At 48.3% G+C, this 23,064-nt stretch overlaps 2 protein-coding genes across 11 annotated transcripts; one reads left to right on the forward strand and one right to left on the reverse strand.

Annotated features, from left to right (window-relative positions):
• The first annotated feature begins 1,125 nt into the window (after window positions 1–1,125).
• On the forward strand, window positions 1,126–8,086 carry LOC120806038 (myosin light chain 5-like). 5 transcript variants are annotated; one of them, XM_040156683.1, is made up of 8 exons: window positions 1,126–2,150; window positions 3,640–3,857; window positions 5,110–5,217; window positions 5,305–5,380; window positions 5,470–5,574; window positions 7,235–7,313; window positions 7,401–7,449; window positions 7,883–8,086. In XM_040156683.1, the coding sequence occupies exons 1-8, from the start codon at window positions 1,886–1,888 to the stop codon at window positions 7,982–7,984; spliced, it is 1,002 nt and encodes a 333-aa protein (XP_040012617.1). In that variant the 5' UTR covers window positions 1,126–1,885; the 3' UTR covers window positions 7,985–8,086. The 5 variants fall into 5 exon arrangements, with proteins under 5 accessions (XP_040012617.1, XP_040012618.1, XP_040012619.1 ...); XM_040156684.1 differs by having other exon boundaries at window positions 1,128–2,150; window positions 3,643–3,857; XM_040156685.1 differs by having other exon boundaries at window positions 1,128–2,150; window positions 3,781–3,857.
• hpse (heparanase) lies at window positions 7,443–22,322 on the reverse strand. Of its 6 annotated transcripts, none has more exons than XM_040156673.1 (12): window positions 22,016–22,322; window positions 19,540–19,667; window positions 19,127–19,255; window positions 18,871–19,044; window positions 17,562–17,733; window positions 15,916–15,963; window positions 15,553–15,646; window positions 15,360–15,466; window positions 13,715–13,829; window positions 12,574–12,698; window positions 12,326–12,472; window positions 7,443–9,779 (listed from the first exon to the last, which is right to left on the reverse strand). In XM_040156673.1, the coding sequence occupies exons 1-12, from the start codon at window positions 22,234–22,236 to the stop codon at window positions 9,602–9,604; spliced, it is 1,638 nt and encodes a 545-aa protein (XP_040012607.1). In that variant the 5' UTR covers window positions 22,237–22,322; the 3' UTR covers window positions 7,443–9,601. The 6 variants fall into 6 exon arrangements, with proteins under 6 accessions (XP_040012607.1, XP_040012608.1, XP_040012611.1 ...); XM_040156674.1 differs by lacking the exon at window positions 22,016–22,322 and adding an exon at window positions 21,531–21,955; XM_040156677.1 differs by lacking the exon at window positions 22,016–22,322 and adding an exon at window positions 21,163–21,621.
• Window positions 22,323–23,064: the final 742 nt, after the last annotated feature.

Raw genomic sequence — 23,064 nt, forward strand, 5'->3', positions numbered from 1 at the left:
CACAGTAAAAGTACTTCATGTAGTTACAGTATCACAGTAAAAGTACTTCATGTAGTTCTAGTATCACAGTAAAAGTACTACCTGTAGTTCCAGTATCACAGTAAAAGTACTTCATGTAGTTCCAGTATCACAGTAAAAGTACTTCGTGTAGTTAAAGTATCACAGTAAAAGTACTTCCTGTAGTTCCAGTATCACAGTAAAAGTACTTCATGTAGTTCCAGTATCACAGTAAAAGTACTTCGTGTAGTTAAAGTATCACAGTAAAAGTACTTCATGTAGTTTCAGTATCACAGTAAAAGTACTTCATGTAGTTCCAGTATCACAGTAAAAGTACTTCCTGTAGTTCCAGTATCACAGTAAAAGTACTTCCTGTAGTCCCAGTATCACAGTAAAGGTACTTCCTGTAATCACAGTATCACAGTAAAAGTACTTCCTGTAGTTCCAGTATCACAGTAAAAGTACTTCCTGTAGTTCCAGTATCACAGTAAAAGTACTTCATGTAGTTCCAGTATCACAGTAAAAGTACTTCATGTAGTTCCAGTATCACAGTAAAAGTACTTCATGTAGTTCCAGTATCACAGTAAAAGTACTTCCTGTAGTTCTAGTATCACAGTAAAAGTACTTCCTGTAGTTCCAGTATCACAGTAAAAGTACTTCAGGTAGCCCCAGTATCACAGTAAAAGTACTTCCTGTAGTTCCAGTATCACAGTAAAAGTACTTCATGTAGTTCCAGTATCACAGTAAAAGTACTTCCTGTAGTTCCAGTATCACAGTAAAAGTACTTCCTGTAGTTCCAGTATCACAGTAAAAGTACTTCCTGTAGTCCCAGTATCACAGTAAAAGTACTTCCTGTAGTCCCAGTATCACAGTAAAAGTACTTCCTGTAGTTCCAGTATCACAGTAAAAGTACTTCACTGTGCAGGGACCTGTCTCCTGTGACTGGTCTCTGATTCTAATGGATCATTGATCCTGAGTCACGGAGGCTTCGGCAGCGTTTTACTGCTGGAGCTGCTTTTAGCTACGTCACAGACAGGGAGATGGTTCAGTCCACTGGTTCCCAACCTGGGGGTCGGGCCCCTCCAGGGGGTCACCAGGTGAACCTGAGGGGTCGTCAGATGATTCATGGGAAAGAAGAAGAAGAAAAGACAAGGATCTGATTTGCATTTTAGATTTTCTCCTGATTTTATTGTGAAATTCTGGATAATTAATGTCACGTCATCAGAGACATTTAGAGGGGAAACGCTTTACTAGATCTATTAACAACAGACATCTGTGACAATGGGCCCCGGCTAGATGCTGTTTTATTGTAACTTGTCACAGGTCAAATTGGTTGGACACCACTGATTTATTCTTTCACGGTGTGATGTGCTTTATGAGCTTATCATGTGTTTTTTAACGTAAAATCTTGTTAAAATCTTAATCTGGAAAGCAGCAGATGAAAGGGTCAAATAGTGGAGTAAGACTGTAGAGTAGCATAAAATGGAAGTAATCAGGTCAAGTAGAAGTACCTCCACCTGTACTTGAGTAAACGTACTTAGTTTCTTTCCACCACTGCAAACTACAAATTGTGATAACGGATGTAAAAACAGAAGAAATCCCTGCTGTAGTGAGGGAGTGGGGTGAAGGACAAGTAGGAAAGTAACTAAGGCGTCGGTGGTGTGAGTGTTTTTGCCCGATGTTCCCTTCTGATGTCCGGTAGCATTTGTGCCGTAAAAAGAGTCGAGCACCGTCAGCTGCCGCTTCTTTCCCACTGCAGGAGCCTCGACGTTGTCACTGTGCCGGTTTGTTTTCCGCCGGGCTTCTTGTCCGCGCTCGCTCGTCCTGTCGTCTCTGTCACCGACTGAGGAGCGAAATAAATGAACGGGTTGAACCTCAACCCCTGAAAATGGTCTTCGTCTCCACGGCGTTCGTACGTTCACACGTGGCGACGGTTGCGTCCCCGCCACGTGCTCGGCACCACCTGCTGCAGCCAAAGCTCCTTTTGCACAACGCGGACGACGAAGTTCCAAACCACTCAACCGTCATATCGAGTTTTGTTTTTTTCTTCACGCGCGATGGAAACGGTCGTCTGAAAAGTTACGGTCCGGCCTCACGTGTTCTACGAGACATTAGCGCAGAGACTCGACGTTCCGAGCTTTTCTCCACATCAGGTAAAATAAAAGTATTTTTTCAGAAACAAACTGAATAACCTGAGAGAAACAAAGCGGAGGCCCTTTAAAAGGAACTTCGTGTGCAGAATGTTTTGCAGTCAGAGGTTTAAAGGTCTTAGTGATGGTTATGAATTATTCATCAACATTGCAGCTTTTTGATGTGGTTTGTTTTGAACCAACATCCAGTAACTATGCCGGTAGACAAACACAGCGCAGTCGAAAGTGGATTCCTTCCCTCTGGAAAGCCGGATAACGTGGTCCGTTATCCGGGTGTGGTCCGAGGAGTTTCCGACTCGATCAAGAGCCGGTTCTGTGTGGGCGGTGACACGAAACAAATCCGGACGTACGTTTGAGCCGGACGAGACACCGCACGGAAAACCGGGCGTTTCGATGCGTCCCGTGAACGCCGCACGAGCGGCCGGGCGGAAGGACTGTGGCGCCGCCATGCGGACGCCGGTCAGACCGTGGCCGGTCTGGACGACGCTCTTCCCTTCCTCACAGACAACAACGACAAGAAAAAGCCAACACCAGTGATTCCTTCATTTTTTAAGCTCTTACTTCCGCCCAATATTACACACACTCAGACTGTCCGGTTTATTAGGAACACCCAGCTCAAACTGAACCAGTCTGCCCCAACAGTCCTGAGATACGTCCTCCTCCCGGAGGGTGAAGTTTCTCCCATCTCCAGCCGGGACCTCTGGAGCTCAGCCACAGAGACCATCGGGTTCTCGGTCTCCCCTCTTACCGAGGCCCTTCTCCCCCGATTGCTCGGTTTGGCCGGGGGTCCAGCTCCAGGAGGAGTCCCGGTTGTGCCAGACGTCTTCCACTGAAGAATTGTGGAGACCACTGTTCTCCTGGGAACCTCCAGTGCAGCAGAACTTTTTCTAGCCTTCCCCGGATCCGTGCCTCGACACCATCCTGTCTCTGAGCTCTGCAGGCAGGTCCTTGGACCTCATGGTCTGGTTTTTGCTCTTGTCAGCTGTGAGACCTTTTATACACATCGCGTCCGACCAGCTGAATTCACCACAGGTGGACTCCAGCCAAGGAGTTTCTGTGATAGTTCAGTTTTTCCTGTTTAAGAATTTTACAAAAATGTCTCAAATTCCGTTTTTCGCGGGGAGCTGAGCGTAGACTGATGAGGGAAAAATGAATTTAAAGGATTTCAGCATCAGGCTGCAACATGACACCATGTGAGAACAGCGAAGGGTCTGAAAACTCTCTGAACTCACTCTAGTTGAGGTTAATAAGGAAAGACACTCCCTGATCCTTTTAACTTTTATAGTGACTCAATGATGGATGTGGTCTACAGGTTCACTTCAGATGTCATGACTGATATACAACACGTGGTCTTATGGTCAAAATGAAAAAGAAAAAATAACTTTCCTTTTATTTTCTATAAGAGACTAAAAAGTGAAGGAGGAGCGTCCTCCCTCCGCCTCTAATGTGAAAGGCTGTAAATAGAAACACTTTAAAAGGTCTTGATCATCAGCAGCAGGTGCTGGGCCTCCGGAGAACCAGGGTTTTACCGAACACCTTGACCATGTAAGGGGAACCGTGCGCGGCCGGGGGGTCCCTGAAGACCCCGCCTCATTCGGACTTTCATCGCATTCCCTCTCTGCATCCCAGACAGCTGCTGTATTTAAACTCTCCGCTCCCGGATCACTGGACACTCCCTGCAGAACCAGCATCGCTGAGGGGAAGGAGATGGTAAGTGCTCCGATCACTGGGTCTTGGTTTTGTCTAAGGCTGAATGATTTATTGTTTTTAAGTCTCCAAAGAGCTGCAATTTCAACATTTAACAGTGTGTCAGCAAACTGGTGGATCAAAGCTCGAGGCGAATTGACCGAACGAAAGCTTGCTGGTTTGAAACGGCAAAGTCACCAAAAAATGTGCATTCTCTCATAATATGTTGAAAATGTGTGAATCAGATACGACGCCGCAGGTATTCTAGGTCATTTTTCACCAGTGCTGCGGAGTTTAAAATGTTACTACTGAGCAAAAATGTGTCATGTATGTAAAAACTCGTGCATTGTGTAGATTTTTGTGTACAGCTTGTATTCAACCTTCACAGTCATGATTTGGGGGAACAGCACAGAAGTCAGTGCGGAGCGAAGTGAAGAGAAAAGTGCAGAGAGTGGGAGAGGACAAAGCCACATGCGGATTCAGTCATTAGATCAGAGGAGGATGAGAAAGAACTATAGAATAAACTGAGATCGCAGCTCCGGGCCAGCGTACCGACATAGATCTTCTTATTGTCAAAAATTCTTCATGTCCCTGAGAAAAGCGTGACCGCGTTAAATATAATAGAATGTGATACAACATACAGTAATATAATGTGAGTGCAACGTGCCATAGTAAAAAAAACAACAAATTAATGAATAATTAGCTAAAAATACAATCAATTAACAGACATGTACTGGGCCTGTATTACCGTATATGTGTATAACTTAATTGTAATATCATGCGTGTACTTGTACTTGTATAATATATGATTTCTGCCTGGTGGTTGTTTGTCTCTTATCCAACCAGTCGGGTTAAAGTTTACGTCCACGTCTCAGACTCATCAACTATGTGTAGTAAAGACTGCAGGACTTTCAATAAAAGGTACGAAATGTATTTTAGCATCATTTCTGTATGACTTCTTGAGGTTTGGCACAGTGACCTTTGACCTCTGACCTCCAAACTCTAATCAGTTCATCCTTGAGGCAGAGTGAACGTTTGTGCCAAAACTGAAAAAAATTCCCTCAAGGCGTTCCTGGGGTATCGGGCTCAGGAGAATGTTACGGACAACCTGAGAAGACGGTGCCCCGGGCCACGGCCGGCGGCAGCGCGGCGGTTTCGGATTAAATCCAATATTCTCCAAATCGTCCAGTCCGACGCTACCGAAGCTTTCACAGTGCATGACGACGTTTCCGTCTTTGAGTTTCCAGTGGCGTAACGTGTGTGTACGGTTTGTCAGGCAAGCAGGAAGACAAAGAAGAAGGAAGGAGGCGCCAAAAGAGCTCAGAGAGCCTCGTCCAACGTGTTCTCCATGTTCGAACAAACCCAGATCCAAGAGTTCAAAGAGGTAAAGTCACGTGCACAACGTCACATTCGTGAGATTCAGCTGGTGTTTTATTCTCTGCCTGCAGCCCTCTTCTTCTGTCTCATTTAGGCTTTCACACTGATCGACCAAAACCGGGACGGATTCATCGATAAAGAGGATCTGAAGGACACGTACGCTTCTCTGGGTTCGTAGCTCTGGTTACGCATGAACACGTCCGGCAGGTTTCCCCGCAGTGACCCAGGTTTATCAGACAGGTGTGTGCTGGTTCCTCAGGTAAACTCAACGTGAAGGACAATGAACTGGACGCCATGCTGAAGGAAGCCGCCGGTCCCATCAACTTCACCATGTTCCTCAACCTGTTTGGAGAAAAGCTGCACGGTGAGAAAAGATCAGTTCGGTAGTGATGAAGAGCGGGACTGAGGATTTATCACCGAGTCCGTGAGGAACGAAAATCCCACTCGGAAACTGGTTCGGTCTGTCCAGATTGAACCGGAAGCCCACTCCTCGTGACAGTCGCCCCGTTTTTTCATTTCCACTCGGGAGAAGTTTTCTCCATTTACTGCGATAATGTGACACCTCGGTTTCTTTGAAGCGTGCGATGATTCTCTTGAGATTACTCTGGTATTTGCGACCAGGGTTTACGTGTTAACACCTGACCTCAGTATCGTCAGTAGATCAGTCCCGTGTGGGTTGAATTATTCTAAATGGAAATCGTCATCACTTGACCGGTAGCCGCAGTGCTTTGCCTTTGTAAACCATTCGTAATATGAACAGAAAAAAACTGAAATGAGGTTTGTGTCTGTCAGTCATCGGTTTTCAGTCCCGGTGTGTTTAACTCAGTGTCAGTCGTCGTAACGGAGGAGGAAGAGAAGTGAGGGGTTCACTGCTGCATCTGCCGCCTTCCATCAGGGGAAAGCCATCGAAAGGCACAAAACGGTGCCACAAGCGGGAAAACAGAAAACCGGCCTGACGCGGTGCTGGTTACCACGGAAACGCTGGTCTCACGTCAGCCTCGTTGGGCAAGTTACCTGAAAAAGAGTCCATCACTTTTCACGCGTCACTCATTGAAAAAGTCACTGCTCATCTGGCAGCTCCTCAATTTGAACTGAATTTTGATTTGAACTTTTGCTTTTTGATGAAGGTGTAGTGCTGCAGCTGTGGGGACGGTTTTGAACCGGTACTTTTGGGACACTTTGGGAAAGATTCTCATTCACTTACTCGCCTGAAGTCACTGCCGGTGTCCTGGAAAACTCCAGGTGACGGCCCGACTTCTGGAAGGTCCTGGTCCCACCAAACAGTGAAACCACAGCGTGCTGCTGTGTTCACACTCCGGTCTTTGTAGTAATTACACAACGTGTTCATTAACTGGCAGCTTCCCCCCGTTTTCACTGTTTGTGCTAAGCTAGCTTTACATTCAGCATGCAGACATGAGAGCGGGGTCAACATGAACATCGAAGTCCAAAGCAGAGCAAAGCAAAATTTCCCAAAATGTCAGAGTGTTTCTTGAAAATATTTTTGCTTTAGGTTGAAGAGGTCGCCGTCACAGATCAGTGTGCAACGGTAGCACGAGAAGAGAGGATTCCTGAAGTTAGTGAACTGGTTCAGCAATGCCAGAGTGTCTTTAACTGAGCAGGGCTGCATCGTATTGCTTAGGAATTCAACTATGTATCTGCAAGAGGAAGGACGTTATTTCTCCTTTCAAAACATACCTAACTCATCTAGTGCTCGAGTTGCTCATAAACCCGATGAACAGGTTAGGAAAGCCTAAAAAAACCACGCGTTTCTTTTACAGCAAATGATCCTTCTTTTTTAAGAGACTTAATCTGCTAATCTAGTTTATTATTTGTTGTTTTTCTGTTTAAAAGACTGGATTTACTTCACCTTACCTACAAAATCCCTTTGGTTTAACTGATGACGGGAAGGATTGCATGTGGACGTACCTTTGTTCTACGAGGTCTCAAGCAAAAAAGGTTGGGAACCGCTGATGTAGTGGATAGTAACCAACTGAACCTGTTTTATCTCTGGTCTACATGTGCAGGCACAGACCCCGAAGACACCATCTTAAACGCCTTCAGAATGTTCGACCCTGACGCCAAAGGCTTCATTCAAAAAGACGAGTAAGTCGTCGACTGCGTTGCGACATTGAGAAACGTCTCTTTTGTTGTTCGGGGAAACGAAACAGTTCTGTTTTGTGTTTTTTGCAGGTTACAGAAATTGCTGATGACACAAGCAGACAGGTTCACATCCGAGGAGGTAACGAATGTACCGGCTTTATTTACGGGTGCATGTTGTGTTACACCTGCATTTCCATCACGTGCATGTGTCTGAGCCTGAGAAGATGAGCACAGCATCAAGTCACTTTTGTAACTTTTACATTATTGAGTCCTTAAAGTTACATTTTCTTAAAACAAGTGGAAAAAAACCCCTGCCAGTGTGATGAGATCATTTCAGCCTGTTTCAAACTCAAATTGTGTCGCAGGAATTTAGCAAACGCCGGCGTAATGTTTCTTCATTTTCGGTGCGGTGCTGACGCTGACTTATAGAAAGTTGTTGTGAATTTGAAACGCGAAAGCTTTTACGCATCGATCATCCAGGATTTGCAGAACCGCGGTCACTTTAATAACTTCTGCGTGCACTGAAACTGTGATAAAACAAGCTCCTCAGTGTTAATCTGTGTTTTTTGCAGGTGAAGCAGATGTTTCAGTCGTCAAATATCGACGCCGAAGGGAACTTGGATTACAAATCTCTGTGCTACATTATCACACACGGAGAGGAGCAGGAAGAATAATGCGTCCGTGACCTGAAAAATATTTCTGCCGCACGTTGGTTGTGATGAAGTAAAGCTCAGTGTTTGTCTTTCTTTAGGTGAAAATAAAAAAGAAAAACTGACAGAAAACCTGATTTGGAATTTATTGATTTTTGCTCCAGACTGAAACGTCTCAACAACAACTTGAAATTTTGTACAGACGTTCGTGTTCCCCAGAGGACGAATCCTACTGACTTTGGTGGTCCCCTGACTGTTCCTCTAGTGCCACCAGCAGGTTGACATTTTGGGCTCTTAGTGAAATGTTATTTTGTGGACCGCCATCCGCGGACGGGTACAAATATCCACGGTACCTAGAAGATGCACTGAGTTGCGAGGTCAGAGGAGCTTTTTCAGGCACCTCTGGCTGTGGAAGCGAACGTCATTCATTTTTCCATGAGGCCACGGTGCACGACTGTCGCTCGGCCACAGCTTTGACCCAAACTGTCTCAGTGAAACCGTCAGCCCTGGGGGGCCCTAATGGTACCCCACACTTCCTGTCTGTGCCTCTGCTGCGTCAAATAAAGGCAAAGAAAATATCTGTAGATCATCAGTCCAAACCATTAACAGCTGCGTCTTAAAATAACTGGTTCTTTGATAAAAAAAAGTCAAAGGTGCAAGAGGCCTGTGGACATAAAAACGTGGCGGGAGAAGTTAACTATGACTCCCAAGGTGCATTCTGGCAGGAAACAGCCAAAGCTGACGGTGCTGAGAAAAATGATGTTTTAATCTGCAGCTTGAATGAATTCACCCGTAAATTCTGGGTCACGACGCCGTGTTTCGTGTTTTTAATACGCTGCCGCTCTGATTCGCTCCTCTGACTGGCTTCCTCTCCACAGCGACAGCACTCAAGGCTCATGGGTAATGTAGTATCTAGACCCGTCCACCGCAATGACGAACAAAACCTGATTTTGACGATAAATATTCATTCAAACTGGTGGTGACGACGTAAACCTGCAGGATCGTTGTCCTGAGTCCAGCAACACTGAGGAGATCGATTAGAGAAAAAAATGAAATGGCGACAGAAGGGGACGAAGCACTGCCAGGAACAGCGAGCACTCAAGACCTGCAGCTCTATCGGACAGATCGTGACGAAATGCGGTTCAGACGTTCGTTCGTTGTCCCCTCGGGATGAACCGCAATGACTCTGCTGACCCTCTGGCTTTTCCTCTAGCGCCGTCATCCGCTCGACGTCTGAATTTTTCCAGTGCTTTGGTTTATGCGCGGACACCTGCAGAACTAGTGACATAAAGTCTGACTGCTGAGGCTGAAGGACATCATCTGCCTCCAGCTGACCAGTCATTTTAGCATTTCAGACACAGGGGAGGTTAGTTATGGACTAACAGTGGTTTAGGACACAGGTGTCTCCAGCTGTGTGGAACAGGATTAGAAAAGAACTTTATTAATACAATAATGTCTATAAATAAGACACCCCAGCTTCCATTAAACGAAAGGGACTCTTCGAGGAAAACAAACTAGCACCAGGTAGTTTTGCCGTCCTCAGCGAGTCACTTGAGTTCAAGTCTTTTTAGTCCAGTGGTGAGCAGCTCTCAGTGTTGTACTAGTTGGTGGGAGGAATGACGACCGGCCGCGCTCAGTACTTCATCTGAGGAGTCCGTGTTCACGACAGGCGGCAGCGCGAGCGTCTGTGAAGACGAAGAAGGCCAGAGAGTAGGCAGGAAGCTGCAGGTGTTCGGCCGGAGGCAGGCGAGTTCCCTGAAGGTCAGGGAAAGTTTTATCGTCCACCATCTTCAACACTTCTCCGTTCAGTTTCACAGACCTTCAAAGAAAAAAAAAAACCACCCACAAAAACAACTCATAAGCCAGTTGAACACAGCAGGGCTGCAACTATTTCCATAACTGACTGATCTGCAGATTATTTCATCAGTTCATCACTTAGTCTTAAAAAATGTCCCGGGTGCCGTCTTCTAATGTCTAAACCCAAAATATTCAGTTCAATACGATCAAATCTTCATATTTGATCTCAAAACAGTTGCCGATTATTTTTTGGTCGACTGCCCAATCAATTAATCACTAAGCATTGCAGCTCTAGTGTGTGTCAGCGGTCACCAGTACGTATTATTGGTGCCACGTACTTGCAGACACAGTTTTCAGTGAAAAGAAGTTCAGCTGAGAGAATTAAATCAATTACTCAATTATTAGTTTATTAGTTTATTACATCCACCCGGCTAAAACTAATCCAGCCTGATCCCACAGTCCTGCAGTAAATCCTCCCTCAAGAAGGTTCTGATGTTCAGTTTGTGTTGAAACTGTCCCAGGGAGCTGTCTGCCAACACTTCCCAAAATGGAGGCCTGGTCTGCTCCACGACGGCGGCGTCTGTCAGTTTACCTGCTGCCGTCATCCGCCTCATGCACCACCTGCGCTGCATTGGGCCGGGTTTTCCCTCCCTACCTGCACAGCCAAGCGTTCGGGCTCCCCGTCAGCTCGTTAGGGTGGACAGCTACTAGTTCCTCCTCCTCAAACAGCAGGAAATCTGACCAATACTAGCGGCAAACAATGCACCACCTCTACAGTAAACATTTCCCGCTACTAACATCCTGCAGTGTCAATATTTTTCAACTCTCTGGGCTGAAGCGAACAGACCGAATGACGCTGAAAACCGGCACACCGTGGACTCCGGGGCACTGAGGACAAAACGGGGGAGATTTTGAAATGGAGAAGTTTTTTTTGACTCGTCTCAGTTGGTTTAGAAATGCAGATTTGAAAGGAGAAGTTTCCTGGAATGAAACAAAGCATCAGTTTCTTCTTCAGCAGCTGCAGGCGTCCCTTTTGAAGGGGGGAGGTTTTGTTTTCAGTGAAATGGGAGTTTCCAGCCCTTAAGTTAAATAATAAGACTCTGTTCGCACTAGCAGATCAACTTTTCATAATGCAATTTGAAAAACTGTGAATCCTTTCTTCTTCAACCTCTTTTCAGTTGGCAAACAAGAAAACTGCATCGGCATCTTTACAATAACGACTTGGAAGTGCTAGTGTGGACGCACGCCGCTTTCACATGACAACGCGTTTTAAAACTCAGACGCCACAGTGTGGACATAGTTTTCATCTTAGGCCTTAGGACTGTTTCGAAACTCCCCTTCAACTGAAAAGGAACCCCCCACCTTATGAAACACGGCCTCCACACACCGAAACCGACGCGCTCCGATGGTTCAATCGTGTCATTAATAACGCACTACACGTTGAGCAGCTCTCGGAGGATTCTGGGACATAGCAAATCAGCAAATCAGGCCTGGGTTCAGCCGCATTTGGAGGAGATTTCCTCCTGCTCCTGAGAAGAGGAGAGTTGTTCTTTTCAGTGAGAAGGAAGCTCCAGAACAGGCTTAAAACTGCGGATTGAGACGACGTCCTCACTAAAGCACGAAGCTCTGTTTTCACGTGAAAGTGACAAACATCTGCAGTAGCCGTTTCAGGTCTGCGTCCAAGCGCACAACGGAGCGACAGGAGAACAATCTCATCTTCTCCTCGGTTATGAAACAAGTGTTGAGAGTCGAGTTTCTCCGCTGGGTTCCGGTCTCTCTGTGATCACCTGCTCGTGTCTTAGCGTGTTTTTCTGCCTCTGTTGTCAAACGGTATAAAACAGCGATTTTATGGTGGCTCATTGCTGCAACACGTTAAACACACACAGTCATTTCCAAGCTGCCGCTCTGCTGATAAGATCCCCGTGACCTCGTCTGATAAAGTCAACAGACTCTCAGGTTAATCAGCAGCTCTGCAGTGTGACTGGCTCTAACATCATTTCTTAACTCAACGCTTTCTCTGCACAACAACAATTACATTTACTGGCTTAAAAGAGCAGTTTAGTCTGTCGCCTCCACAAAGTGAGAGGACTCACACGAGACAGACTGAAAACAGAAATCTGTTGGCGATAAACTGGGTCCTACCTTTCCCATAATGCAACTGGAAAGCATCTTTCATCAGAGCCTCCCTGGCCGGTAAACGGCCGCATCTTTTACACTCCACACCTCCAGTTTGTGTGTGTTGAACATCTGTAGTCTGAGGTAACGCTGACACTTTATCTGACTTTAGAAAAACCACAGCAGACGTCATGCCAGCGTTTTCACAGGCTGAGCGGAACGTTAACCGCGACCGGTGCGCCGAGCTTTACCTGTGAGATCAGCGAAGTTTTGTGGATTCAGACACATGAACTCTGACGCGGTTTGTCTCCCGTGACCTGTGACTGCCTTGGAAAACCTCGTACAGTCGCACTGAGTGGCACAACGTGACTTTCCACATGACAGGAGGAGAGCAGATTTCCGGCTAACTCAGAGATAAAGGGCATTATTGAATGAGTTCTGGGCTACTGGCACCTGGAGTAGAGCCCCTCCTCCCCCGGCCGGTCAGACTGGAGGACAAAAGCCTCCACTGTGCTGGAGGAGATGAGCGCGGGAGCAGAGATCCTGGCTGGCTTCTTACTCAGGTTCAGAGAAATCAGCGTGACAGCTCCACTCCTATAGCTGCAGGAATAAATACAGCGGGGGTACAGGTTACTACTACCTGACGTCAGCGTTAGAAAAGAATGACAGAGAATGAAAATGGGACCTGAGAGCTGGAGTACCTCTGTTTGTTAGAGCAGTGCAGATACAGCCTCACTCTTCTGCTTTGAACAAAATCAGAAAACGCTGCAATTTTCAAAACTTCGGGTCCAACGAGTCTCTTGTAGAGAATCGACAACCAATAGTCCTACAAGACGACGCACGTCACAGTTACAGCTTGTGGCAACAGTTTGCAGCAAAAAAGTGGGGGAGGAATTATTCAAATCATTTATTTAAAACCACCGGACGTTCTTAAGGCTGACGTGTGATCAACCAGCTGCTTATATCATCACATCCAGCAGTTACAGAGCAACACGATGATCCTTCATGTGGATCTGGTGTCTGTGTCTCCTGATGAGTCTAGGTCCAGCACTCGCACTCTTTTAGCTCTGGTTTTGGTCACCACCAGCTCCCGAGGGAAACATCTGGCTCTCCAGCTGCTAAATGCTCCGCCATGTCCACCAGCTGGTCTCTGACTGGGTCTGTCAGCTGGTTGCTGCTGAGCAGGTGGTGGACAGGGGCTTATTGACAGCTGTTTCTCTGGAAACATCTGCCTGCTGCATGAGCGCGGTGGGAGCGAACCAGAGCAGGTCTCTTTACTTCGAGGTGAGCAGCACATGTTCATCTGATCCTCAGTTCGCATGAAGATAACGATTAGAGCAGACTTTATTTTGCGATGTTTGTGATGTTGCTGCTCTAACTTTTCCTCCAACAGACTCTGATGAACCCACTGTTCAAACCTACCTGCTCAGCAGCCACAGGCCACCGAATTAAATGCGGGCGCGGGTGCGATTTTGTGCTGCATTCACTTGAGATGGGAACAGAAGCTTTGGCAGTAGGCGACTGAAAAATGATGGTTGGATCATGAAAACAGAGCTAAAAGAGGAGTGTACGCAAACACCGCCACACATGTGTCTGCTGGACGTGATGAAAGCAGCAGCTGTTTTTAAACCACAACTAAAATCTAAATAATGCAGCTTTAAGTAATGAGAGTAAAATGCAGAGTGAAATACGCAGAATGGTTCATTTAAGAGTGTCTGGATTATTACAAAGCACCGAATTTCTTTTACTGGTGAAAATAACATGGAAGCAGCATTTTACTGTTTAACACATCCAGGGTCAATAAAAACAGAGAGCGGTCATGAATAGTTAAAGAAGTCTTACAGGTAGGGGATCCAGGTTGTTGTCGACCAGGTGGTAACTCCCATAACCAACCAAGACCTGCCGCATCACAACACCCAGGCCGAGTCTGGCTCCCAGCCCCAGTTTATCCAGCCACCTGTAGACGGCACATGCTCACAGCACTGAAACATGTCACAGCTGCGGCAGGAACACAGTGTCAGATGTTGCATTCAGGACCCCCAGTGTGTTGCTTTTACTGGGAAAACCTCACGTGAGCCCGGGGCCCGGGGCTGCTGGGAAATCAGTAAACACATGCGGGTCCCCAGCGAAACCTCGGCCTTCTCGTTACAGAGGAAGACTGTCGGTGTACCATTCACCTCTTTTGGTACAGTTTGGTTGTTTTTCAGAGTAAACACAGAGAACAGTCGAAGGTGGAAGTGAACCAGCCTCCATCACTGTGGCGGCACCTCACACAGAGTATTAACCAACTGCTCAACGTAACGTTTGGACTCATTTTTACTCGCGCATTAAAAAAATCGGTCAAACTTCACAGGATGTTGCACCAGTTTTTCTACTTTGTCATTTATCAGCTGCAAACAAAGAAGCAGCATTAATGCGACTCACAGTCACTGAACCTCTGAACTAAATTCTCCTCTTTATCTGATTCCTCTGACGAGCTTTTTTACTCATTAGTTACCCTCTGTAGGGTCACTCTGACAAGGCTGAGAAATACAGGTCCAGGAGCCGTATTCACAAGACCCCCTCTGTCTCTCCTGACTCGCTGAGGTAGGAGGACGGTTTGTGGTCATCGAACACATGGATTCCTAAAGCGTTTTAGTGCTAAAAGCGGCTCCTCGGTCTGAGAGAAGCAGGAGGTCCAGAGGATCCTGGGTCACAGACTGCCACCAGCTTTATGGTGGTGCCTGGAGACTGAAATACCTCCACCTGTGGACGGTGATCAACACAAACGTCTCCGCGTCCGGCGTCAGCGCGAACGTGGGCCCGGTAAAGAAGGGCTGTAAATGTGTAAAGTCAAGCTTCAGGTTCCCAGCGTTTACCGGCTGCATCTGGTGTCTTGGCCTGTTACGGTGTGTGACCCCCAGTGTGTTACAGCGTGGCAGACAGGAGCTCTGCTGTCGGCTCCCACAGAGACGCTCTACTCTTTACTATCCTGTCGCTGCTCTGCCCTTTACGAGTGCACGGAACGGCCGCACATCCTCATTTCAGATGTGCAGCTGGAGACAAATGTGTGGAAGGAAGCCGACCTTTCAGTGTTGTCACAGCTGTTTAGGCAAACAATGTTGTTTCCTGTTTCTGTCGTGCTTTGAACTTCTGGGGCCTTTTCCGGACGCCTGTAGGAAGTGACTGAAGTCAGATCGCAGCTGACTCTCAGTCTGAATGAAGATGACTTGTGATGAATGGAATAATCATTTAGTCCAAAGTTAAAGAAGCCGGAACTGGTGAATTTCTGTTTGGTTTTTTTTGGCCTAAAAAGTGACAATTAATCAATTATCAAAATCGTTTATGATTCATTTTTGTTGGTCAAGGATTCAATGAATCAACTTCTCATTTCAGCGCTAACTGAACGGGCACCGGCTGGTTTTCTTTAACCCAGTCTTGACTCGATATCGAACCTGCTGGACCCGGACTTGTCTCCGGCTTAAATGGCCTCGACCTGTAAACTCACATGAATCCCGCTACGAAGGTGTCGGACAGGCCTGGCGCTCCTCCCCCGTAGGCTGAGCTTGTCTCCCCCAGCCAAACCGTCTTCCCCGGAGACACCAGCCTTACTTTCTGAACCAGGACAGAAAACACAGATCCGCTTCAACATCTGGACCTCACACATATCGAGCGCCGAGGTGTCTATTGTACGTTATTACCTCCAGCACTTCATTGGTCTTTAAGGCCAGGGTGTCCAGAACCTCTGGATCTAGAAAATCCTCCAGGGACGTGTCTCTCCCATTCACGTAATAACTGGGAAACAGGAGAGGATGTGTGGTTCTTTAATAATCAACTTGTGTGTACACAGTGACTCACCAGTAAAAGGGTTGTGGAGGACAAAGCTTCGGAGACCTGGTTATGAGTATACATGGCAGAGAAATCCAGCTGGAAAAATCAGGTTTCTCTAGTCCCCTACCCAGATTCCAGAAACCAGGCTTCTTGTTTACACGACGTTTAAGAAATGATCTTAGTGGAGAAGCTGAGAAAACGGACTGTAACCCGGTTAGTGCATGTGAACTCACTGGTGCCAGGTACAGGCGTCGACTGCCTCAGCTCCACTCTTCAGGAACCTACAGCGAGACATTAAACAAAGCAGCCGATGGCTGGTTGTGAGAAAACTTTCTTCAGCTGGTCTAAAAAAAAACAACATTAAATCAGCTTATAACTCAGTGGTGTCATTATCAAACGATTCAGTCTTTATACGTATGACAGCGAAGACGACAAACAAACATCCAAACACCAGACATACCAGTCAAGTTAAATGCTTCTGGAGTAAATGAAGTAAAATCTGCAGCTCTCATGTGACTCTCTAATTCAATTAGAGGACAGAATCACTGCTCAGTTCAGTTCAGCTGCTTTTCTTTCTTTCTTTCTGCAGCAGATCCCATCGGGAGGTGTCTTAAAGTTCTGCAGAAAGTTTTAGCTGGTGCTACAACATCCCTTTCTGAGAATAAAGTTCCTCTTTGCAGAGTTTTTATGCCTGTTCGCGGCCTACTGTGTGCTATATGTTTGACAGGAGACTAAGGTACCAAGTATATACACCCACTGAGCACTTTATTAGGAACCCCATGCTAATACTGGGTAGTTCTTCCCTTTGCTCTCAAACAGCCTCAGGTCTTCGTGGCCTGGATTCCACCAGATGTTGGGAACTTTCCTCTGAGGTTCTGGTCCATGTTGACACGACTTCATCACATCACTTCTGCAGATTTGTCAGCTGCACATTCAAGCTGCCAGTCTCCTGTTCTACCACACCCAAATGGTGTTCTACTGGATCCAGGTCTGGTGACTGGGGAGGCCTCTGAAGTTCACTGAAGTCACTGTCATGTTCAGACCATGATTGGTTGGTATTAAGGGGACCAAAGTGTGTCAAGAAAACACTCCCCACACCATTACACAACCAGCAGCAGCCTGGACCTTTGACACGAAGCAGGTTGGGTCCACGGATTCATGCTGTTGACACCAGATTCTGACCCGACCACCTGCTGCCTCAGCAGAAATCCAGATTCATCAGACCAGGCTACGTTTTTCCCATCCTCAACTGTCCAGTTTTGCCGAGCCCGGTCCCACTGCAGCCTCAGGTTTCTGCTCCTGGCTGACTGGACTAGAACCTGACGTGGTCTTCTGCTGTTGTAGCTCATCCACCTGGCGTGTTGTTCATCCTTTCTCTTCACTACAGTTGTAAACAGTGTTTATCTGAGTTACCGTAGCCTCTGTCAGCTCCAACCAGTCTGGCCGGTCTCCTCTGACCTCTCCCATCAACGTGAACTGATGCTCACTGGATGTTTTTTTTGTTTTTTGGCTCCGTTCGGAGTAAAAACTCTAGAGACTGTTGTGTGCGAACATCCCAGGACACCAGCAGCTTCAGAAACACTCAGTCCAGCTCGTCTGGCACCAACAGTCACGTCACGGTCAAAGTCACTGAGGTCACACTTTCTCCTCATTCTGATCTCTGATGTGGACATTAACTGAAGCTCCTGACCTGGATCTGCAGGATTTCATGCAGTGAACTGCTGCCACACGATTGGCTGACTAGATAAGCAGGTGTACAGGTGTTCCCAATAAAGTGCTCGGTGAGTGTTTATAACATTCAATGAAATATCATTAACAGAAATCGTACTAGGTTCTTCTATCCTGGGGATGAGTAAACAGGGACGGCGTGACCTCTCACCCCTCCAGCATGTCTGTCCTGTGGTCTCGCGGCTGGCCGATGTCTGGCCCGTACAGTCCGGCGTCACGGTAGAGTCTGGACTCTGACATAATTTCTCTGAGATGGCTAAAATCCTGTCCCAGCTGGTACCCATCCACCCGAATCCCGGCCTTCTTCTCATAGCTGTTGGGTTCTGAAGGCAAACAGACGACAACACATTCAGAGAGCAAAGACTGTTTTATCTGCGAAGACAGAAAACCACTGTTCACAGCACAAGCTGTTTGGAGGCGACACTACGTGAAATGACTTCCTGTTTGCGCCTAGAGGTGATAAAACGAAGGCCTCACACCACATGAAGAAGAGGAAGTGAATGATGCACATTAGGATCATTTTCAGCTGATACTGAGTGACAGTGTTTAAAGCAGAAGTCTGGTGATATTTTTCTTCAAGTGCAGCCTCAAACCAACACGGACTGTCCCTGATGTATCTGGTTCCTCTGAACCTCACAGCTCCACTGTTCCTAGAAACTATTAAAACACACTGTGAGTGAGTCACACTGTTGCTCTGGCTGACATGTTCCTTCATCGCAATCGACACACACACACACACACACACACACACACTGCAGTTTATTTAGACTCGTCCTGCTACCACTAATACTCGCTACAGCACCAGATGTGGATTAATCCGCCACTGAAAATAGTCCCCGACACATTTGTTTCCTCCTGCTTGTTTGATAAAAAACTACAGTGAGCGGCTGCTTTAGGGAAAATTACTGAGACTTTCAGCAGCAGGTAGTTTGACAGTGGGTCCAAACTGGAATATCTCAAGAACTGTTGGACGGATTGAAATCTTCTACAGACATTCGTGTTCCCCAGAGGGTGAGTCCTGATGCCCCTCTGGGGCCAAGTCTTGGATCCTCCACTGCTGTGGTTAATGTACAGGGTGTGATATTCTGGTTTTCCTTTTTCTATTGATACTTTCTGGTCAGTTTACGCCTTTATTAGATGTCCCATGGTGACGAGGTGACAGGCGATGACTGGAGACAGAGACGGGGAGCCATGCGCAGCAACGGTTCCCGGCCAACTGCCAACCGGGGACATTAGCTTTATGCCAAGCTAAGCTAGCTGTTTCCCCCTGTTTCCAGTCTTTATGCTAAGCTAAACTAAGCTAAGCAGCTGCTGCACAGACATGTGGGTGGGATCAGTGTGAACATCCGGCTCTCGGAGAGGAAGAGGAGGATTTTCAACGTCCCGTCCCATGGGAGAGGAAAGCGGCGGATGTTCACACCGTTTTTACTTTGACAACGAGGCAGAAGGCCAATCCCTACCGTTCCCCAGCTCCCAGGACATCCTGTAGCGTCTGGATTCACAGTACCGCAGCAGCGAGCGGGCGTTGCTGCTGTTCCAGGTGTTGTCAGCGGTTCTGAGCAGAGCGTTCAGCCCGAAGATCAGGTCCAGCCCGGTGCAGTTGGTGAAGGAGTGCAGCAGGTCTACGGTGAACTCTGTCACGGGCAGAAGAATCAGAGGAGCAGCCGTCAGCGGGAGACACCGGAAGTGGCCTGGGGCAGCGGGACGGACTCGTACCTGTGAACTTGACTCTTTTGTACTTCCTCTGCCGGTCCTCTCTCAGCAGGACCGCTTGCCGCTGAGCCCACTCGTCCTTCAGCCTCTCCTCCAGCCAAGACGGCGGCTCCGGATCATCACAGGACTGACCTGATGACAGCCCAGAGGACGCTATCGTTACACCTGAGCTCAGGGGGTTTTACCTTGAAGCGGGGCTGTGACACCCTCTCGCTCTCTGTCCGAGGGTTTCAGCCTGATGGGCCCAACGAACCCCCGGGGTCGTCTTCACCACCCTGGGACCAGCTGGGTCAGGCTACCAGCGAAGGTGGATCTCATCCCTGACTGCTCTGACAGAGGCCGCTTCGGCGGTTGGATCTGAAAAACAAACCTGACCATTCTGCATCCAGCAGGACCGGGACGACGTCTGACGTTACCTGCGGTGGGTCCCGAGTCCGGTTGATGATACCCCTGAGGGGTGAACACCATGAAGTCCTGCCTGGTCCCCCCAAATCTCAGAAACGCTGGAGTCAGCGCTTTCGCCAGCGTCCTTATCCTGGGAGAGCTAGAGGACGACAAGAGAGAGACAGAGACGTCAGTGTGGCGGAACGCGGGGCGCGGGGACGTCGCGGGGCCGTCGCGGGGCTTCGTTAGGACCGTCCTCGACGCGGAGACGCGGCCTGGTTGTTAGCGTCGCTATGTGGAGGCGTCTGCATCGTGTGAAATGATGAGACGGGGGTCGTGGCACCAGCTGAACCTCTGAGAGGAAGGAGCCTCAAAGAATCTCACACGAAAAGGAAAGAAAAGAAAAGAAAAGAAAAAGGAAAAGAGAAAGAAAATAGAAAAGAAAAGAAAAAAAAGAAAAGTGAAGAAAAGAAAAGAAAAGAAAAGAAAAGAAAAGAAAAGAAAAGAAAAGAAAAGTGAAGAAAAGAAAAGGAAAAAGAAAAAGAAAAAGAAAAGAAAAGAAAAGAAAAAGACAAGTGAAGAAAAGAAACGAAAAGACAAGAGAAGAATCGCGACTTCACCTCAGTTCGCTGCTAAAACGTTTTCATTCGCACCGGAGGAGTCAAACCGAGACCAGCGCGCGTCTGGATGTGGACTCACCGGCCCACATCGTCCGCTCGCGTTCCCGGACACAGAAGCGCGTGGACGGACCCGACACCGGCGCAATGACCGGAGTCAGTCGAGTCACCTGACCTCTGCGCTCGCACCGTAACGGGCCACTGCAGCTTTGACCGTGTGAAGTTCACTAGAAACAATTTGCGGACGCAGCCTCCAAAGGCTCCGGCCGTCGACAGAGCTGAAACCTCCGGTTACTAAGTCACTGAGGTGGTTTCCTCATCTCTCTTGCGAGTCCTCTGACTTCGCGGACGCGAGGCACCCAGCCGAAACTCTAGACCGGCTCCCGTCTGGCTCAGCAACACCGGGGATAAACCAGGCCCCGTCTTGGCTTCCGAGCCTCACCTTTAACCCCTGGAACAAAAGGCGCATTTTCTCCTGTCCCCGGAAACCAAGCGCCTTCCGTCCAGAGGGACAGAGGGACGTCCACCAATCCGACGACCTGAGGAGGAACTGGATTAGAAGACGACAAATGATCGACCCGTGCTCGCACCGAAAACCTCGTTAAGACGCCGGAAGACAAACGAGCTTTTTGTCTTGTGACACGCTCCTGTCGCGTCCGCCTTTTCGTCCGGATGCTGGAACGGGACCTCGCCGCTGTCCCGTTGACCGGACGGCTCCTAGCGGACGGTCGTCGGACCGGGTCCCCCACACGGATCCCCCCGCGGTCTGACCCCACCTCAGTGAACCTGCCCTTCTTTTTAATGATGGACCCATCAGACGTTCAAAGCACGTTTCATAAAGGAACAAATGAAGCTGTGGTGACTCGGTCTCCTCTCACATGACCCTGATATCAACATGATGCGCGGCGTCGGTCTCCGTGTTTTGGGAAACCGGCCGGAGGAGACCGGAGGTTTAGATGCGTGAACCGTGACGGGCACGGACGGAAAAAACAAGACCGTCGGTTGCAGAAAACCCGCCAGTCCCGCCGCTAAACTCACCTCCGCGGACCCTCAAACAACTTGTGTTCGCGGGCCGAATCCCGAATGAGTTGTGCGCCGGACAGCAAGGATCGGAGGTCTGCTCCGAGTCCGGAGTTTTCTCCTCAACTCCGCCCGAGAGTCCGACTCACGACCGGCGTTGGTCAGGTGTGCGTTGTTTCGTCGGACCGGTGCGCGACGAGCGTTTTGCCGCTGCGGCTGCTCCATGGATCCGCCACCGCAGGACCCATGGGTCTGAGACGGTTGCAGCAGGTTTCGCGCGGAACCAGTCGAGCCGATCAATCAATGAGTTTGATCAGGAAAACGATCTGCAACCACGTTTGCCGTTTGTTTCTCCTCTTTCCCGTCGTTAATGAACAGAAACCAACCTGCTGTGGTTGATTATCGATGGATCATCCGAGCGGTTCCCCCTCCGCTTCATACCGCGACACGCCGACTCGGGGCTCGGGGAACGTGACGGACGTTCTCTGGCAGTTAATCGATAATGGAAAAGCTCCTTCATGGTTGATTCGGTCGATGGGAGCAGCCGGATAAAAGTGTAAAAACAGCATCAGATGGAAATAAAACCGCTCAAGCCGAGTGGAAGTGAACTGGTCTCAGACTCGTCCGGAAAGTCGCCCCGAGTTTTTCGCTGCTACCGTTTCGTTTAACCTGCTGAAGTGAGACCGACGCGGAGTTTGAAGCCCCGGCTGAAAACCTGGATCCAGCCGGGGGACCGGCTGGATCCGACCCCTCAGACCGGGGACGCTCTGCGGACACGCTCGCTCCGGACTCGGGCGGATGTAAGCGGCTTTGCGGGGACCGCGAACGTCCCCGGTGGTGAACCGGTGAAGGGTTCGAGACGGACACCGACCTCAGGAGGAACATGAACTTCTCCTCTGAAGCCAGGCTGGCATCGATGGTGACGGACAGAAAGCGCAGGTCCACCCGGCGGATCGGCGCGGACAAATCCACGGCCACAGCCACGTCCAGCGAACCGGAGAGGTTTCTGTTGGGGTCCGGGTCTCCTCCGATGCGGACTCCGTCGGTCTGGTAAGAGAGGGCACAGAGTACCAGCAGCACGACGCGCTTCATGTCTGCAGACTCGGCGTCCAACAAAGACTGAACACTTCCTGACCGCCCGCCCCCGCTTCACAGCCGCGCACGCGTCTCTGCTCCGGGTTCGCGCCGTTCACACCGAAGCCGGATCAACTCCGGAACGATCCGGACCGACCGCTATCATCGCGTAGCCTGAAAAACGTCAGGTGGGAAGGAACCAGAACTTGAAGAGGCCCCTGCATTCATCAGAGAAAAGGGAATCAGAGACCAAGACTCCGTGTCTCGTAATTCTCGGATCCAGACCGAGATCAGAATCTCATAGTCACGATGAAACTGTCCGAGACTCTTTTTCTCATCACAAATTATTCTCTTGTATTTGATGAGTAATTATGAGATTTTCTTTCTAGAAAGTTTCAGGTCCTGTAATACTGAGACTCAGATCTGGTAATTATTGGTTCCTCGCAGGAGATTCAGCAGCACAATGTGCGATTATTTCTCAATAGTTATGAGTTATTCTTTCGTAAGCACGACCCCCGGATTTCGTAATTATGAAAAGGGTTTTCTTGTGATTTCGAAATCCAGATTTTGTATTTATGAGACCTCATACTGCCCTCTGGTAATTATGAGAATTACAAGTTCTTTTCTTGTAATTATGAGAGAAATGTCCTGTAATGATGAGTTAGTTTTCTCTTATAACTTGTAATCATGAGATCTGGATCTCATGATTGTGAGAACCGTTTCTTGTAAATTCTACTTCTGCCAGTAGAAACACAAGGATCAGAAGTGGAGACCACCTGGTGAGTTTTGTGACTCTCTTTCACAGCTGTGACGCTGTCGTGGTGACAACATCTGTCCACAGACAGA

Source organism: Xiphias gladius, chromosome 20, assembly GCF_016859285.1.
Source record: "Xiphias gladius isolate SHS-SW01 ecotype Sanya breed wild chromosome 20, ASM1685928v1, whole genome shotgun sequence".
Taxonomy (NCBI): domain Eukaryota; kingdom Metazoa; phylum Chordata; class Actinopteri; order Istiophoriformes; family Xiphiidae; genus Xiphias; species Xiphias gladius.

Excerpts from the sequence above, each read along its gene's own strand:
- hpse (XM_040156673.1), bottom strand. The coding sequence starts at position 22,236 with ATGAAGCGCGTCGTGCTGCTGGTACTCTGTGCCCTCTCTTACCAGACC. Across the intron at positions 15,964-17,561 it reads AGGACAGACATGCTGGAGGG|GTTCCTGAAGAGTGGAGCTG; the intron begins GTGAGAGGTCAC and ends GTCTCGCTGTAG. Across the intron at positions 12,473-12,573 it reads CACTGCTCTAACAAACAGAG|CTATAGGAGTGGAGCTGTCA; the intron begins GTACTCCAGCTC and ends TTATTCCTGCAG.
- LOC120806038 (XM_040156683.1), top strand. The coding sequence starts at position 1,886 with ATGGTCTTCGTCTCCACGGCGTTCGTACGTTCACACGTGGCGACGGTT. Across the intron at positions 5,381-5,469 it reads GGACACGTACGCTTCTCTGG|GTAAACTCAACGTGAAGGAC; the intron begins GTTCGTAGCTCT and ends CTGGTTCCTCAG. Across the intron at positions 7,314-7,400 it reads GGCTTCATTCAAAAAGACGA|GTTACAGAAATTGCTGATGA; the intron begins GTAAGTCGTCGA and ends TGTTTTTTGCAG.